At 39.9% G+C, this 18,739-nt stretch overlaps 1 protein-coding gene across 1 annotated transcript in view; it reads left to right on the top strand.

Moving 5' to 3' along the window:
• The window catches only part of myom2b (myomesin 2b), a 52,015-nt gene that overhangs the window by 29,941 nt on the left and 3,335 nt on the right, over nt 1–18,739 (top strand). Inside the window, exons 19-35 of the mRNA XM_022685207.2 lie at nt 28–206; nt 312–426; nt 2,457–2,619; nt 3,988–4,094; nt 6,010–6,054; nt 6,412–6,548; nt 8,366–8,510; nt 8,619–8,681; nt 10,291–10,358; nt 10,621–10,734; nt 12,254–12,341; nt 12,427–12,465; nt 13,865–13,970; nt 15,680–15,843; nt 16,812–16,848; nt 17,723–17,745; nt 17,855–17,910. Of these exons, the coding sequence (XP_022540928.2) occupies nt 28–206; nt 312–426; nt 2,457–2,619; nt 3,988–4,094; nt 6,010–6,054; nt 6,412–6,548; nt 8,366–8,510; nt 8,619–8,681; nt 10,291–10,358; nt 10,621–10,734; nt 12,254–12,341; nt 12,427–12,465; nt 13,865–13,970; nt 15,680–15,843; nt 16,812–16,848; nt 17,723–17,745; nt 17,855–17,910 (1,649 nt within the window). The remainder of the gene's footprint in view (nt 1–27; nt 207–311; nt 427–2,456; nt 2,620–3,987; nt 4,095–6,009; nt 6,055–6,411; nt 6,549–8,365; nt 8,511–8,618; nt 8,682–10,290; nt 10,359–10,620; nt 10,735–12,253; nt 12,342–12,426; nt 12,466–13,864; nt 13,971–15,679; nt 15,844–16,811; nt 16,849–17,722; nt 17,746–17,854; nt 17,911–18,739) is intronic.

Genomic DNA, 18,739 nt, shown 5'->3' with positions numbered 1-18,739 from the left:
CAGTTTCAGCACCACTGTTTTTCCTAGGTCCCCCATACGACCTGAGCTTCATTGAGATCAGAGACGACTCTCTGGTGGTGGAGTGGAAGCCTCCTGTCTACACAGGTGCCAGCGCTGTCACAGGTTACTACGTGGACATGTGCAAGAAGGGCACAGAAACGTGGACGACTGCCAACGCGGCTGCTGTCGACCACTGTTACCTCAAGGTAAAACATCTGTGAAAAACAGCACCCACCAAGCCTCCAGTAGAGTCTACAGCATCAGCACCACAGAGACACATGTTATTAACATTAACGATGGCTCCTCCTCAGGTGAAGGGCTTGCAGACAGGCTCTTTCTATGTGTTCCGCGTCCGTGCAGAGAATGCCCAGGGCACTGGCAAGCCTTCTGTTCCTTCTGACCGAGTCTGTGCTAAGACTCTACCAGGTACTACAAACACACACACACATATACACACACACACACTTACTCACTCATTAAGACCAACACTAACGCTAACACAACCGTTATCCATTTCAACTCCTTAGGGGGTGTGGGAGGTTTTGCAATTGACGAGTTGTGCTCCATGATTGGCTGCACGCCGGTGTCTAGCTCTGACTGCATGCAATTTCTAAATCAATCCAATCAGTAGAACTAAACTAACCTGTAAATAACATTGTGCAAGTGCTGTCCACAGGCATGTTTCAATCACTACCTCATCACAACACAACTGATGCTCTCAAACACATTAAGAGGCAAGAAATTAAAGTACCTTATTTTTCGCACTGTGAGGCGCACTTAAGATCCTTTAATTTTCCCAAAAATTACAACATTACGACAATGCACCTTATAATCTGGTGCGTTTTATGTATAAATTCTACCAGTCAGGTATTAGGGAGCAGTAAAGCCACTCCGCTTAAGTATTGTACAGCGTTATTAAGAGTTTTCAGTGAAGTTTCTCCAGCACCAAGGCTGGAGAGGTATTAGCTTTTCAGATGCTGTTCAGAGGTGAGTATATAAGACTGTATTCTGCGTGATTACTGTGTTAAAACAAGCTACTTAGGTTTCATCAGTGTAGCACTATTGGGCAGCGTTTACTAAGCACTGCTAACCACAGCTAACACTGCTGCTAACCGTGTTAAAATACTGGAATTCTAAGCTTACTGTATGTAAACAGAAGCACTTTACTCACCCAAATAAACTGAAAAAGTTTTCAGTAGAGAAATCTGTGTAGATTAACATCCAGCACTTTGAAAAATGTTTGAAAATGTTTTTTTTTTTTTTTAAGAATTACAGTTTTATTTATTTATGCACCTCTAGTGGCCATACCTGCTGAATTAGAAGGGAAACACCCCTGTTTCTTACTAGTGTCACTTAAAATGCGCCTTATAATCCGGTGTATGAAAATAGACCAGACAATAGAAATTCATTAAAAGTGTGCCATATATCCGTAAAATATGGTAAATAACTCTTGAGAAGTTCAGCACAGCTGTTGAATTGAACTGAAAGCCATATCACCGCGTGCTAACCCAGATCAAATAAATAGAGCCTAATTTTTTTTTTTTTTTTTTTTTAAAACCATCCTCCTCAGTCCATTCAGTAGAACTAACTAAGTCACCTGTGGATAAAATTTTGTGCTCACCACAAAAATTTCCATCAGCATGTTTTAATAATAAATATGCCGTAGAACAAACATCCTAAATCCTAAAGCTGTGTGCTGGCCAGTGTTCGTCAGCCTCACTGACAAGATAGCACCTCACAACTTATAAAGGATATACGTAGAGGCAACTCTTTGTCACAGATTATTAATTCACGTACTCGTCCACACATATATACACACACACACACACACACATATGCACAAACACACTCACTCACCAACACAACCATCATCCATTTCAACTAGTGTTGATATGGGCTGACGTGAAATGCGAACTGAAGAAATTCAGGCACATGGCGAAAGAGATTGCAGAATTGAGAGATGCTCATGGTTGGGGCACAGAGAGTCGGAGAGAAAGAGCGAGTGCGAGAGCGAGCGCGAGAGCCACGCTCTGCAGTGTAGGACCCATTATGGGAGGTGCTCTGAAGTGGCACAGGGAGCAGCTGTCTGCCCGGCTGCCGATAAGAAAAAACCAGCTGCCGGACAAGACGAGATGATGATTCATCTTGAGCCGGCCTGAAACATTCATAGTGCAGGCAAGGGAGGTTCTTCCGCCTGCCGCCAGCAGAGTGCACTGTGGGGTTGTCTGTCTGGGAGCATCTTCACAGTTCACACGGCAGAACAGGGTATAGACGAACTGATGCGTTGGAGGCAGATGTGGGAAGCATGCTGACCCATAATAATCCCGTCATATCCATACCATAAATCCTATAAAGCCATTCCATACCTCTACATACCTTTACATAGTGTGGGATTTCAGCTGGATTGAGTCTAAGCCCTGTTCTTTTTCTTTTGCCCGGCCTCTTCTGCCATGCAGGCAGCCAGGAAATCAAATGCGGGGTGGATGAGCAGACCGGCGACATTTATCTTTCTTTCGAGAGCTGCCAGATGGCTGAGATCTCCAAGTTTGTGTGGAAGAAGTCCTACCAGGAGATCACCGACTTCTCCAAAGGACTCGCCATTAAAACATCAGGCAGCAAGTAAGGAGAACAACAAGTGAATAATAATAATAATAATAATAATAAAATACTCTTCACAGTCAGACCACTGCAGTGAATTCTAGGATGTATGTAAGATCTAAATTCATGCATCCACCAATATGGCAATTGTGGACCAATGGCAGTATGATAGTGTTGTTACTGTATGTAAACTAGGGGTTAGTAAAATTTTGGTTCTTAGATGCATCTCGATTCAGATGGGGACGATTCTGAATCGATTCACAGATGCCGAAAATCGATTTATACTCTCATTTCCGTCATGTTGTCACAAGTTTGTGAATGTGTTCGTGCCCATTGGTGCTGTCGCACTATTTAGCACGAACACTAATCCAGCAAACTACCTATCGCAATTGAGTCATCTGCTAGTGTTGAAACAGAATCACTGTGCTGAAGACTTTCACCCTCTCTCTCTCTCTCTCTCTCTCTCTCTCTCTTTCTCTCTCTTATTCACTCTTTTGCTTTCTCTCTTTTGATCTCTCTCTCGCTCTCTCTCACTTTTGCTCTCATTCTATCTCTCACTCACTCTTTCTCTCGCTCACTTTTACTTTTGCTCTCATTCTGTCTCTTGCTGTCTCTTTTTTCCTCTCTCTTGCTTTCTCTCTCAGTCTCTCGCGCTTACTCTCATGTTTGCTTTTACTCTGACTCCTGATATCTCTGTCTTACTCTGTCTCTCGCTCTCTTGCTCGCTCTGTCTCTTGCTCACTCTTTCTCTCGCTCACTCTCACTTTTGCTCTCATTCTGTCTCTCGCTCTCTCTTTTTCTCTCTCCTGCTCTCTCTCTCTCACTTACTCTCACATTTGCTCTTACTCTGTTTACTGCTAGAACTCTGTCTCTTGCTCTCTCTTTTGCTCAATCTCTCCTTCACTCTCTTTCTTGCCCTGTCTCTTGCTCTCTCTTTTGCTTTCTGTCTCTTTCCCTTTCTCTTTTTTGTTCTGTCTCTTGCTTTCTCTCTTGCTCTCTCTTTCGCTCCCTCCCTCTTTCTCGCTCTTGCTCTCTCTTTCACTTTGTCTCTTGCTCTCTCTCTCTCTCGCTTAGGGGCGTTGCCTGGGTATGTAATGGTCAGGGGCTCAGCCCAGTTAAATATATATATAAATATATATACAGTATATAAGTATCCTGATATATAATGTTAACACCATAATGTGATCTTTTTATTTACATTTAAATGACTAAGAAAATCTGAAAGGTCACACAGTTTTATATACAGGTGCACTGTTTAACATTTAGATAAATATTATTTCCATTAACACCACCTTACAATACCTTGTAGGTATACAAATCTGCTTTTTTGGGGTTTCATTCTCTTAAATTTCTCTTAATTCTTTTGTTTACTCATATGTGCTTGTCTAGCTCCACTCTGTTGTTCAAGAACCCTGATAAAGAAGATGTAGGCACGTTCTCCGTCGCCGTCACACACACTGATGGAGTTTCAGCCAGTTACAAGATCACAGCAGAAGGTGAGGCCTGGTTATGAAATAATTATAGCGGAAGTTTAATGTATTATGAAGTTTGTTACTCTGAAATCCTGGATTGTGCATTTTAATATCTTATGATCATCAGTTTACTTATTAATGTGGTCCAGACTGAGTTACTGAGAGTTACACTCAACACATCACTTACACAGATGTTGATCTGACCAAGGATGTAGTCAATGTCAAATGTTATTACAGCTCAGTGGCTGCCAACCCGTTGTGAAGAAGAAGTTTTAAGCAGGGTTAGGTTATAAAAACATATCCCAAGCTTTGATCATTCCATGGGTTAGCACTGTTGAATCCATCAGCCAAAAACTGCAAACTACTGTTGGAGGCTGCAAAAGACTTAACGCTGGGAAGGAGACGTGCTGAGACCTTCCAGCAAGACGATGACCCTAAACATACAGCCAGAGCTACAGTGGAATAGTATAATAGTTTAGAGAATATTCATGTGTTAGGATGACTCAGTCAAAGTCCTAAAACATCTAAATACCATTGTGATCTTCTGTAGAGAGATATGAAAACTGCTGTTCAAAACATATCCCACAAATATCCCAATAACTACATTTACATTTGTGGTTGTAAGGTGACAAATTGTGAAAAACTTCAAAGGGGTATGAATACTTTTTTTTACAAGCCACTGTACTGTAACGTAGCTAGCAAAAGCATATTTTTCAACGAAACATTTTTGTACCTCTCCAGCTCTAGAGGGACCGCTGTTCGTTTGGCATCAATTATCCTTTTGTGAAGGAATTTGTAAGCACTCATATGTGCTTTAATTGTACATCTCAGTTTGTAAAGGAACTGGGCACTTAATTTAAAAATAGTTCATTCTATTCAGAGCCTTACTGCCAGCTTACAGAAGGTCCTTGGATCAGAGAAACTTTGGACAAATTTGACGTTATAAACTAATTTTATGTAAGCACTCGTGTTTCATTAAGGCCTATATGTACATTTTATCTCGTTTATCTCGTTGCATGCACAAAAATATTAATGATTAAAATCTAAAACGTTTTAAAAACCTGTCATTTTCACCTCTAACCTGGTTGAAGCTAAAAAGTATAAAAACATACAGTTCAGTTCTTTACAGTTGCATAGGTCCTACAATTGAACCCTGTGGAACTCCACTTAGTTCATAATACTGTAGTTTCTCTATTAGTAATTATAGCAAAATAATTAGACAAGGATTTCAATATTCCCTATTCTTCCACTTCTGACATATCTCAGTAGGTATAATGCATTTGCAATAATCAATGATCAAAAATCAATAATTGGCAGATTGCAAAGTAGGTAAGGTGCAGAGTGTCTAAGGCCCACAGAGTACAGCCCCAGTAGGTGCTGTTTAAACGCTTTCAACCCTGAATTATCTCTAGTGATGGAAAAAAAATGCTGTTTTTTTGTCTGTAATGCACAGAAAATAAAGAAAATAAATGAATTTTGTTCTAAATCTTTTTTTAAGTATTTTCATTGTATTGGAAGCCTGTGTGAAATATTTATATGTTTATCATCTCTAAACAGTAAAAAGCATGATTCAAAATGACTAAAAAGTTGCTGTTACTTTGCTTTTACTCAATGGCTCTAATAGTACTACTTTTTTCAGTGTTTTTGCAGTGGATGTGGCCATGTTACTGTTTGTTTCATTGGTTTATAAACTTGATCATTGGCTGGTTCATGGTTTATAGTCTACTCTGATGGACAACAGCTCTCAAATAGTGTTTTATGTGCAACAAAACGTTTAAAAATAAATAAAATACATGATGTCCATTGTAAAGGATGCAGGGTCTGAAAGGGTCAAACATTTTGGTTTGATCACGGGTGGAACATTACTTTAAAATTTGAGAATTTTGATTTATAACTATAAAAATGTTTAAAAACGCTCCTCTCTTCTGCTTTTTTTCAGAGCTTGCGAAGATGCTGACACTTAGCTACGACATCCGCAACCCGAGTAAGTAGCAGAGCATCGCAGAAACACCAAAGAGACAAAGAAATTACTTTAATAATTTTGTTTGTTCCATTTTTAGGCTGGATAATTTCAGCCCTGAGCACATCACTAAGTTATCCAACAGTAGAGATGTTAGAGTTAAGAGTTAAGTGCAGGAATAATTGCACAAGCTTTGACCTCAGTTTCCTCAGTTATTTATTTATTTATTTATTCATTAATTTATCATTTATTATTTGTCAGCACAGAGACAGGTGAGAATTTGGGAGCAGGTCAAGCGTGTGTTTTGTACAGTTTCTGTACAGTTTCTGAGGTTGTGTGTGTGTGTGTGTGTATGTGACCACCTCTCTCTTTCCGCCTCAGTTATCCCTCTGAAGACCGAGCTGGCGTACAAGATTCTGGAGAGAGGTCGCGTTCGCTTCTGGCTGCAAGCTGAAGCCATCTCCTCCGCCGTGACCTACAAATTCTTCGCCAATAACAAGGAACTTGTCAACTGTGAGGTAAGGCAACGAGCGTGAGGCGGAGTGATAGTGACAGCTGCAGCCATACTGGCGAAACCAACGTAAACCGACAACGAGCGCTGGGCGAGATCTCTGAGACTACTCTGAGACCACTGGTAGAGCGCTATCCAAAAACGCCTAAGATTGACAGACAGACAGCGAAATGTACTAACAGATCTAACCAAACAGATTCAATTCCATCAAATAAAAATAAATAAATAAAGGCACAAGCTATTTGAATAAATAAATCAGTAACACTTTACTTGGATGGTCCATTTTATGGCCTTGTTGATGCTCAACTGACATTCAACTAACACTGAACTGAATGTCCATTAAATTGAACTTAACCCTATGTTAAATGTAAATGGCTCAAAATAGAACCTAACCCTAACCCTAACCCTAACCTTAACCCTAAATCTACCCTAAAATCAAACCCTACACCTAACCCTAACCTTAACCCTTAATCAACCATAAAATCTAACCCTAAACCCAATCCTGAAATATTAAGATCTGCGTTTGGATTAGAGTTGAATGTAGGGTTAAATTCAATAGAGAATCATTTACTTTCACCTTTTAGTTCATTTGCATTTAATAGACATGTAGTTGGATGTTAGTTGAATGTCAGTCAAATGGACCATCCAAGTAAAGTCTTACCCAATCATGTTTTAAGAAGCGGCAGCCAATAGCGCACTGAATACTCTCAACCGGAAACCACCGTCCACCTGAAGCACTGCATCGGGCACTATACAGCATTTTACCCAGGACAGAGTGCCATACATACCTGTTATATACCCATAAACACCAGACTTACCAATTTAGAGTATTCAATTTTTATGAATAATTTTAGAGTATCCAGATATGGACTTGAACCCAAGACCCCAGTGCTGGGAGGCGAACATGCTAACCCACTAACCCACTGTGCTGCCCAAATTTGCTCCCAGGTCTAAGTAACAGTGTGTTCCATTAATAGAAGTCAAGTTTTGTAATGTCTTTTGCTCCATTCATCATGACATTTTGACACAATTTCAAGAACAACTGCCAGATTCAAATGATGTAAAAATGAAAGATAAGAAAAACTGAGATACTCTGTGTTTTGCTTGAGGGTGACAATATTGGCAATTTAATTTTTTTAAACTATAATTGCAACTAGAATCGCTCTTTTACTTACTTAAACCTGGAAATTAGATTTGTCTGAATACAATGATCATTTAGTTCATAAAATCTTCTTCTTCTTTTTTCAAAATTTCTCCCCAGTTTATCTGCTAGTCAGATGTATATCCTCTATCAATAGTGATGCCACAACACAAGGAGGGTGAAGACTACTAACACATGTCTCCTCTGATACATGCAAAGTCAGACTCCGCCTCTTTTTAAAATGCTGCTGCTGATGCTGTAGCATTACCGAGTAGCATCACAGCGCTAACGCTCGGAGGAAAGCGCAGCGACTCGGTTCTGATACATCAGCTCACAGATGCACAGCCTTGTACTGCCTCATAGTGGCACTGGACCATTTGGAGCCCATTCTTTTTTTTAAGTTCACAGAATAAAAGAGGATTTAGCTACTAAACTAATGTATAAATCCCTATAAGGCTCTATTTAGCTATACTTTACCAGCAATTACAATATTCCCAGTCATTAGATTTAGCCTCCCTGTGTTGCAAAAGCTAACTACATGTACCTGGTTGCAAATAAATAGTCATTCACATAAATAAATAAGACCACCCATTGCAGCTGCCTCTGGTGAAAGCACCAGAGAGAACTATTTACCTCTCTGCTTGTTTTTCTATCTTTTTCTCTCCCTCTTTCTCTTTCTCCAGCAAACGAAGATGAGTCATGATGTAGCCACAGGCACTATCGAGATGGTGCTGGATCACTTCACAGAGGACAGCGAGGGGACGTATGCCGTTCAGATTCAGGACGGCAGAGGGAAGGCCCAGTCCTCGCTGGTTCTGATTGGAGATGGTGAGCTGCTCGGCACTGCTGGGGCTTATTCCAACCAGCTACTCTTCTCTAGCGCAGTGACCTTTAACCCTGCATCCTTTTTAAACTATTTTTCTTGTTTTGTTTCAGCGTTCAAGGCAGCCCTGGCCGAGGCGGAGTATCAGAGGAGGGAGTACATCCGTGTAAAAGAAGGTACTGAACTCTACACAGCCATGCTATTAGAACTCTGCAATATTATAAACATCAATCAGTTTATTGAAGCAATTTTATTAGTGGTTACATTCAATTAATAGATCAAATTAAGCACAATAAAATCACAATTATTTCCCAAACGTTTCAAACATGTCGAAAGAGGTAGAGAGGTTGGAAGTCTTTTTTAAGTTATAAAATTGTAATTAAAAATCAAAATAGGGATGTCAACATTAACACGTAAACACATGCAGTTAATTTGGAAATCTTAAGGCTTTTTTTTTTTAAGGCAAACTAATCAATTAGTCGTGATGAAATTGACAGAGCCTAGTGATGCATTAGCAGTTATAACACAGAAACGCTTACTGTTGAGATCAGAAAGTAGATTAACTTTTATTTATGCTGGAGTTCATGCTCTCTCTCTCTCTCTCTCTCTCTCTCTCTTACTCTCTCTCGTGTTCATGCACACACAAACTTACACACAGCTGATGCTTATTTCCTCTTTTCAAGCTGTTGAGTGTGGAATATGGAGCTACACTAGAGTTTATTTCCTCTATTAAAGCTCTCAGGTAAACTCAGTAATTCTCAGAACATTACAATATTCCAATATTCTAGTTCAAACAGCATCAAAACTAAGTACCAGCATTTAAAAAAATGTAATCATGATTTTATCCATAATTAATACACAAATAAATCAAAGAATTGGAATGGGAGTTTCTAACACTGTTTTTTAATTCACATTTAAATACTCATTTTTTAAAGTTTAGTCTTAAGGAGGAAAAAGTGTGATTAATCCTGATTAATTACAGAATTCTATTGCAATTATTTTGATCAATGATTTTAATCGATTGAAAGCACAAAAAAAAATATTCACCTAAAATATTTCCTTTTAATGCTAACACTGTTGATAATACACTATACATTTATAACACGTTACAATAAAGGATACATCAATTAACAGAACTTATGAGAGAATGTCTCAACTAACTATTAATTGACACTAGTTAACACATTTTATGTAAACTGAAGTATATATACAACATTTTATTTTAACATTTTACATGATCAAGCATTTAATTTTAGTAATGTTTAATAACGTCTTAAGTAGTGTTAATTAATAATGAGTTGAGGCATAAACTTAACTCTTTTAACAATTTAACTGTTATTGTATAGATTACTGTCATAAGTACTGTTATTTGTGAACCTTATTTTAAAGTGGTTGTGAACTTTGGTGATGCACCTCCACAACACAGGAGGGCGCTATCCCCCTCCACAGTTCTCCACAATTTTTGTGCTCACCTGTGTGTTTCCTATTGCCTAGTTCTCAGCAGTATTTAAGGAAGTCACACCTGTACTCTGGTCGTCTATTTGCAACGTCTTGTTTGTATTTTTACGACGTTTTAAAGTGTTTTTGGTATTTTCTCTGTTTATACTGTTTTTTTTTTTAGACCTTGATTTTTGTGTTTCCCTGTTTTTTTTTGTATTTTTAAATAAACCTGCATTTGGTTCTTTTTGGATCATCTTGTCTCTCTATTGTGACTCACTGTTTCACTTCACTACTGGAAGTCGGAGGATTTTAAAGTGATAATCTCTTTAATCTCCTTCTCCACAGGACCTCATTTCAGCCAGTTCCTGTCGGTCCATGTCGGGGACGATGCCAGTGTCAGCATCATCTGCAAGGCAAGTAAAGTAGCGTTCGTCCCTTTGTGCAATTAGATCGGCCAAACTCAAACAAATGGCCGCGTTAACGCCGTCGCCAATCCGAACGAGTCCGGCGCCGGGCTTCATTCATCTCTGTCATAAAGAGATCAGCGCGGCCGCTCGGCGTTCAGAGGCGCGGGAGGAGCGAGGCTGACAGATGGCGTTGGCGGCGTGGCCGTATTTCCTGCTTGCTCCATCATGGCGTGCTCGCCGCCTGATGTGTGTCCTCCCCTCCCCTCAGGTGGCTAATTTGAAGAAGGAGTCGGCGTTCCACTGGTTTAAGAACGATGTGGAAGTGATTCCCGAGGTGCCCGCCGACCTCGGCTCCGGAGTCTGCAAACTCCTGCTGTCTCAGGTGAGATCACGCCTTCGCTCCCTACTGAGCGCGCTCAGAAATAAAACAGCTTTGTTGTTACTGGGCTGAGCCGGTAACACAGAGGGAAGGATAGTATAGGCAGGTGGCTGTGGATGGGAGTTGCGGTAGTTGCAGCAGCACTCAGGAGCATCACATGTCAATGCAGCAGAGCTGCATAATGTACACAGATACGGAGTGAGTGTACAAGTCAGTGGTGCTGCTGGATGCTCCTGGACTCTGTAGGTTTTTTTAGGATCTGTAGGTTCATATTAATGGGAGGTAAAAAAAAAAACTAAAATGAAAAAACAAAAATCTAAATGTGAATACTGTTTTGCAAACATTGCGAAATTAAATAAAATCAATTCATTTGCAATTAAATTTTTCACTAGAGCATGGGTCATATGTGACAAAAATAAATAATTAATAATTCAAACTAAGAAGGCCATTTTTGCCATTTCATTTTCAGTACCATACAGGTATTTCACGGTCAAATCTAAAATGAAAAAGCTAATTGTAAAAGAAAAAATAAATGCCTTACTTTGACCTTGCCTTTTCTTAAAAAAATTCATAACAAATTTCAAAACTAATATAAAAATGCAATGTTATTATTAAAGTTTGTATTATTTTTTCTTTGCAAAAGACTGCATGTCTTACAGAATTAAAATGAAAACACAAACTAGAAAAATGAATAGCCACAAACATTTTAAGTGTCAAAATAAAAAGGCAAACACAAAGGAAGATTAGTGAAGATCTGCTGCTGACTTACTTTTTATTTCCCACTTTGCTTTTTCATTTTTTATTTGACTAAGAAATGTCAAAAAGCCTTTTTAATTTAGATTTTGATTTTGTCACATATGCTCAAGTGAAAAATTTAATTGCAAATCAAGTGATTTCATTTTGTTTTTTAACTTTGACATAATATTTTCACACGTTTGGAAAAAGAAAGCACAAACTGGTATGAGCATTTTTCATTTATGAGTTTTCATTTTAGTTCTATTTTTGCTAAGATTTACCTCCTATACACATCATCACTGTTCGCAGTAATGAATGTAAATACATTTCTTGTTCGTTTAATAAAACTGTCCAGACAAACTGTCTGCAAAAATTAGCTTTTATAAGCTGCTTTTTATATTTACTCAGGTAAAACAAAAGAAATCTACAGGGGCAAATGCCTTTTCACAGCACTGTATATTCTAGTCCTGTTTTGGTATATTTTAAACTCGTAGATTACTTCCTCTGCGAATGCCTGATCTGCTCACGTCAGAAGACAAGCTAAAGTTTACGCTTTAGAAAAAAAAAATAATCCAAAACACTCTAAATTCTGGCAGTGGGTGGCCTCAGCCTCCATCTCTGCTGCTGCCTGAACACTTCATTGAAATCTGGACGTTTTACTGAAAAGCGCAGAGCACATAATACTCCATATGCATTGAATGAGCAGCCCACAGAAAACCTACTCAGCTGGAATGTTTCTGCAAAACACTGTGTTTATTTGTTTCCTCGAATTCTTCTGCTTCTCCAGTTCTCCAAGAAGGATGTGGGCGTGTACAAAGCAACTATCAGTGATGATAGAGGACAAGATGTGTCTCAGGTTGATATTTCTGGGAAAGGTACTGTTGTTCTCGCCGTCAGGTACTGATTTGAGCATCTCTCGAGGATACGTCTGTAAAAGTCACGTTTTTGATTTCTCCACAGTGTTCGACAACATCATTAACGACCTCACGCGCGTCGCCGGTACGTATAGGAAGATTCTGCATTCTTTCTTCATGCTTTTTACTCTTGTCCCTTTAAAAAAGCTTTTTAAAACTTGTCAGAATTCTGCATGTAAGCACTGATCAATCTGTAAGACTGATCGATCTCCGATTTCCCTCCACATCAGTAAATACAAAAAAAAACTTTTCTGAGAAGGGTGTCTGTCTTAACCCTTGTGTGGTGTTTTCATTTTTCATCAAATGATACTAAAAAATATTTTTTCTAACTCAAACTCATTGGCATTGGCTCATTTTTTGTGAAAAACATATATCAAAACACATTTTCGATAAACACACACTGTACACCCCCCCCCCCTCCTACACATTTATATTACATACAGTATGTTTGGCCAAGGGTTAATAAACATTGCTTCATTGGTAAATTTGAAACTAAACAAATTTTCTACTCATATCTTGAGTTTAATTCATTTTCTTTTACATTTTATTAAAAAACTAATAAAAAAAAGAGTAGCACTTTTTAAAAGAAATGTAACATAAGAAAGGTAAAGGGCAAATATTAACCATGTAAGCTGTTTATACTGCTTGCAATTTAGGTGAAGCGAGCATGTGTAAAGCATTTTAATGTAAAATTGCTTAATTTTGCTGAATTAAATACAAGTAACAAAGTAAACGAGTAACAAAAATATGAACACCACACAAGAGTTAAGCAGAATCAGAAGTGAGATTAGAGATTATTAGGCCTTTTATTATTTTCCATATATCAACTTTAGTGCTTTATTGGTGGAGTGTTGCTGCAGAGCGATGGAGTCATGATGGATAACTACTTCTGCTCCTGAGGTAGTTTCTCCACCTCAGCGTCAAGTCTACGTGTCAGACTCCGTAGACTGTAAAAGAAAACGACTCCTTAATTAATTATTAACACATTATATACTGAACCAGTACTGAACCAGCTTAGAGCTTCCCTCCCTTCACACCGTCTCCTAGCTCCCCTGCTTGGCTGTTGTCATATAAATGCATGATTCATGATTTGAAGCTCGCTACTGGCTTCTAGCTTTCTTTTCCAGCCCCCCTTGATAAATATCAATGTCCCAATCACTCACAAGCCCATGCCTAGTAGCCAGTGAGTCAGGAATAACACTGTAGGGATAACAGCACGGTGTGGTTCTGCTTCCAGTGCTGTTGGTCGCTGTGAGACACTCATTAGCAGCATTTTTGACTTGTGGGAGTATTACGTGTCCGCCTCCTCCTTCCGAATCCCAGTTCTAATCCCCTTTTTCCCAAACCAATCACCGGTTACTCTGCTGGAAACCTCCCCAGTGCACCTCGAGCTGGGCTTGCCGTATTCTGTAACTTGCAGCCCATTTTTTGTTTGAGGAAGTTTGAGGAATCTTTCTCTCTTTCTTTCTTGTCTACTCCAACAGGGGCAAGCGCTGCTGATTTGGTGATCCACTGCACCTCTGAGGGTATCATGCTTCAGTGCTATATGAAATACTATACGGAGGAGATGAAGATCACCTGGGCGCACAAGTATGCACACTTCTTCTACATTTTGGTATTTTGACATTTTAGCATTTTGGTGTTTTAGAAGCGGATGGATCTGGTGCAACTTCACTGTACAACAAGGTTCTTGGCAATAAAATCACTGATCAAAAAATGGCAAAAACCAGCAGCACTTGTTAACTGGACAATTTCAGATTTATTGACAATACAAAAATAGGCCTTCATCAGGGTTAAAAGACAAAAGTTAATAGCATTCCTGCTTTTAAAACACACATGATTACTAAACAACCAATGAGAACACTCCAAATACTAAAGGTCACATGATCAGCCAATGAGAGGCTGGCAGCCCAATTCCACAGAGGAACCACTTCCACCCAAAACTTCTTAAAAGTCCTTCTGAAATTCATAAACACAGTTAATCATGCATTTTAGGGACAAAATACTTTTGCTCAAGAACACACATACAGAGGTAAAAAGGTAAAAACAACCAAACTGACGATACAGAAACACATTTCCCCAAATTACCTAGAGAAACTCTTCTATTGTAAAATCCTCATTCATACCTTCAGGAAATAGGCATTTTGGTGTTTTGGCATTTTGAGAGGAGAGTTCCTAGATTCCTAGAAAGAAAAGGGTGTGTTGGAAAAACCCGTGGAAATGGAATAGCCGTGCTCTCTCTCCAGCCCCTCGAGCAGGACAGGGGCTCTGCATGTAAACACGATTTGGAGATTTTTGTCTATAATTGTGTCGCTTTGGCGCATGGCGGCAGAAAACGATTACTAAACTACGGGAAATTACCCGGCCGGAGTGACAAGAGATGGCTGCGCTTTCGGTGCGAGTGTCAATACAAAACAAATCTATCAGATTTACAGTTACCTAATGCGCCGGCCCTGGGGGACGCCGGGTAGCGTGCAGAATACTAACTCGGAGGGCGAAGCTTCTCCCCGCAGTTACTGTATGTTAGCTCATCTCCTTGCGTGTAGGCTAATGCAGGCCACTTTTGTTCCATGCACGTGGGTCCTCTAATCCCTGTATTAACACATTTTGAAGTGCCTGTTCCGAGTCTTTCCTCCCCGCCGACACATGCTGAGAAATTTGCACAGAGAAAGCATTAATGCTGCGAGGATTTCTTAGGCCGTTTGTGACAATTAGTCGTGCACCCGCTGACCGCAGCAGACAAACTGCTCCGTGTGATGTGGAAAGCGGATGTTTGGAAATTGCTGACGCGAATAGACACAACACTGGATGCTTCGCACTGTATGATGCATAGTAATTTTATCATGTCTTATAAACACAGTATATACAGTGCAAATGCTATTTCACAACCACATTAACAACCATGATCAATTCATATAAGATAAGATCTAAGTCTTCTTTTTATATAAAGTATCTAAGCTAATCATTTAATAAGGGAAAAATCCTAATTATTCAACCTAACTATCCATACCAACTTGGCCCTGTGTGCAAATCCTGAAGGAGAATGTCCAGCCATCAGCCATTTTTTTAGTTTGTGACCTTAAGCTCAGGCATGTACTTGGGTTTTGTAGCAGGACAATGACCCGAAGCACACCACATTTAGTTTTTAAGTACAGAAGTGAAGTCAAAAAATAATACTCCATTAGATACAGATGCAACAATTTAGTGCTTAAGTCCAGCAGTGAAGTGGTTCTACTTCCTAACTATAATATATCTCTTTATACAGAAGTGTTAACCATTTTTTTTTTTATATGTAACAGGGACAGTAAAATCACAGCTTCTGAGAGAATGCGGGTGAGTGGAACTCCAGCCATGGCCACTCTGGAGATAGTGGAGCCCACTGAAAAGGATAAGGGCGTGTACACCTTTGAAATCAAGGACAGCGAAAAGACAAACACTCGCCACCTTGAACTCTCTGGACAAGGTAAGAACACATACTCATTTTTGGTTAATCCCTTAATTTGTTTCCCAATTTTAGATGATTTTAGATAAAGGTAGGATTGTTTGCTGTGTGCCTTTTTGCCTTTTAGTTGGCAGTCTTCTAGGCAAAGGACAAAAAACTCCAATTAAATCAAGTTGGAAGGAAAGATTTTAATTGGACACACTGTTTGACCTCTGAATAATGATAATGCTTTTGAACAACACCCTTACCCTCTGAACAGCGTTCCAAATCCCTTCCAACCACAACGCTAACCTAATTCGGCCGGCCCGAGCTCTACGCTCCGCGTGAAACGGCATGTTTTTACTTTCAGAGCTGTTTCACGCTGAATCTGGCACTTTGTGACAGCAGATCTTTTCCTCTCAGGAATCCCTCATTTTTTAAACCTCCTACATCTGTTGGGCTACGAGCGTTTTTTTACGCCTCCGCAACAAAAAATAAAAACTCCCATGGTCGTCCCTGCATCGGGCCTCGCTCGGATTTGCAGTTGAAAGGAAAGGCCAGCGCCGCAGCTGCGCACACACGCAGCATAATCAGGCAAATCCAGGGATGAAATGGCAGCAACAAAAGTATCAAAAGGTGCAGATCCTGGCTTTGGCAGCAGTTAGTCAACAAACTGTTTGACAGCAAACACGACCAAAAGTCTGTGCTGTGTGGTGTCTGACGGGTCATGTGGTCGGTGGAGCAGAGACAGTAAGTAAGTAATTAGCAGGAGGAAAGAGAGCAGTGCCCTGCAACACACAGAAAACAATGCTATTAAAATAATCAGAGATTTTCCTTTTTTTTCATATGCTGTCCCTTCAGGAAGAGAAAGAAGAAAGCAGTGGTTGAAGCCAGCATATCGTTTTATAGTTTCACATTCTTGTGCCTCGTTTTTCTTTGTCTTCTCTTAACTTTTTTTTTTCCTTGTTTAATCTTCTTTCTTTCTTTCCCCTCTTTCTCTTTTCTTCTAGTCTACGATAACGCCTATGCAGAGTTCCAGAGACTCAAGTAAGATAATCATTGCTTGATAATCGAGGCTGCTCACTAGGGCTGAGTGAAATATCGAGATTATAAGAGGTTATAAGAGATATAAGATGAAACAATATTGTTTATATTGATATAGACTATGGACCCTATTGTACACACTGCGCAAGGCACATCACAATGCTTTTTGCTTCCTTGCACTCCATCAACAGTGCATTTTCATGCCTTGCACCCGCACTAACCTGTGCAAAGCTGGCTTTTAACTCAACAATAAACAGAATAATGAATAAAATAACATTGCATCTTCACGGCATAGACAAAAGCACCACGCTGTTAAGATACGAACGTGCCAAAGTCAGAGCTCACCTGCCTCTTACAGGGAATTGCAACTGAAACGCTGATTGGTTTATTTCGTGTTAACAACTTACGATATGAGAGAAACTTCCCCCAGTAAAACTAATCCCGTCCTGATAGGGTTTTAATGTATTTTGTGTATTGTCTTCCTTGTTTGTAGACTACATGAAGTGGAACAAAATATGTAGTTTAAAGAATCTGTTGTTAATTAGTCAGTGTATTAGTAAATTAGTGTAGATTGAATTGCCATAAAATTGTGTCTGTGTAAAATATAAAATGTTTAAATTTGTCTCAGATGTGTCTTTTTGTTATCACTTTATGGTATGAAAGAATATTGAGATATACTGTAAATCGTACATCGCCATTTAACAAACAAATATCGAGATTAATTTTATCCGTATCGCCCAGCTCTACTGCTCGATTCTCCGCTTTCCACCAAACGTATAGCAATGCAGAGCATGTGTTCTGCATGTCAGCATGTGGGTAAAATATTAGCGTGCGTTAATGAGGCCACTAACAACGCCATTCTTCTCTTGCCTTTCAGAGCGGAAGCATATGCTGAAAAGAGTGAGTACGCTCCTTCAGAAGTCCCGGGCGCTCGGTGGGGTCTTATTTTATTGATTTTAATTAAATCCTTCAGCCTGATGTGACTGAGGTGCGCTGTTTTGCTTTTCAGATCGTGGCAAAGTGGTCGGTGGCCTGCCGGATGTTGTGACCATCATGGAAAAGAAGGTTTGACTTCCTCTCAGCATGCTTGTCATGTAGCGTAAACACTGCAGGGGAAAAAAAGGAAAGAGCAGAGTAAGGAAAACAGCTTTGAAATCAAAGCCATTCATACTTATCTAATACTAGGTACAGGCGGGCGAATCGCTTCGTCCGCTTGCGTTTTGCAGCCCATTAAGTTGGCCCTGCGCTACTCACGCTGTTGCATTAGTGATCCGAGATGCCACAGGGCCTCTTTGTGGAGTGATTTTGAATGGCGTGCGGAGGTCTGTGGACAGGGCAGAGGATCATCTCCACCCTTTCTGCATGAAAAGAGAGAAAGAGAGAGAGAGAGAGTGCTGGAGGGCTCAGTATTCCTCCTCTATCCCACACCACAGCCACCCCACATTGTCTCCAGCCTCATAATCCACTGTTGGGGAGCATCAGGGAGTCGACTACGGGAATGTCATCTATTCAGCTTTGGGAGGAATATTGGCGGCTCTGTGATTCGCCTGAATGACCAGCTGTGGAAAATGCCCAGCGTATTTTCTCCCTTTCAGATTCAGTGAATGCGGTAGGTCCGTGGCTCGCTCTGCTCCCATTAAAAGGCAAGGAGGTGGCTGTCCACAACCTTTGGCAGGGCTTATGCATTGAGCGACACTCCGATGAGAGTTCCCTTAAGGCTAGAGTGTGGGGTGGATGTACTTTTTATAGAGTCTCTCTAAAGTGTCTCTCTCTCTCTTTCTGTCTTTCTGCAGCAGATGCATTATTAATCATAAATTAAATTGTTTTTAGTGAACTATTATTCCACATAATAATTTGGAACTTTCAGGCAGTATTTGTTAAGACCACCCCATAA

This window comes from Astyanax mexicanus, chromosome 7 (assembly GCF_023375975.1).
Source record: "Astyanax mexicanus isolate ESR-SI-001 chromosome 7, AstMex3_surface, whole genome shotgun sequence".
Lineage (NCBI taxonomy): Eukaryota > Metazoa > Chordata > Actinopteri > Characiformes > Acestrorhamphidae > Astyanax > Astyanax mexicanus.
Note: the sequence above shows the minus strand (reverse complement) of the source record. Positions and strands in the feature narration are given on the sequence as shown.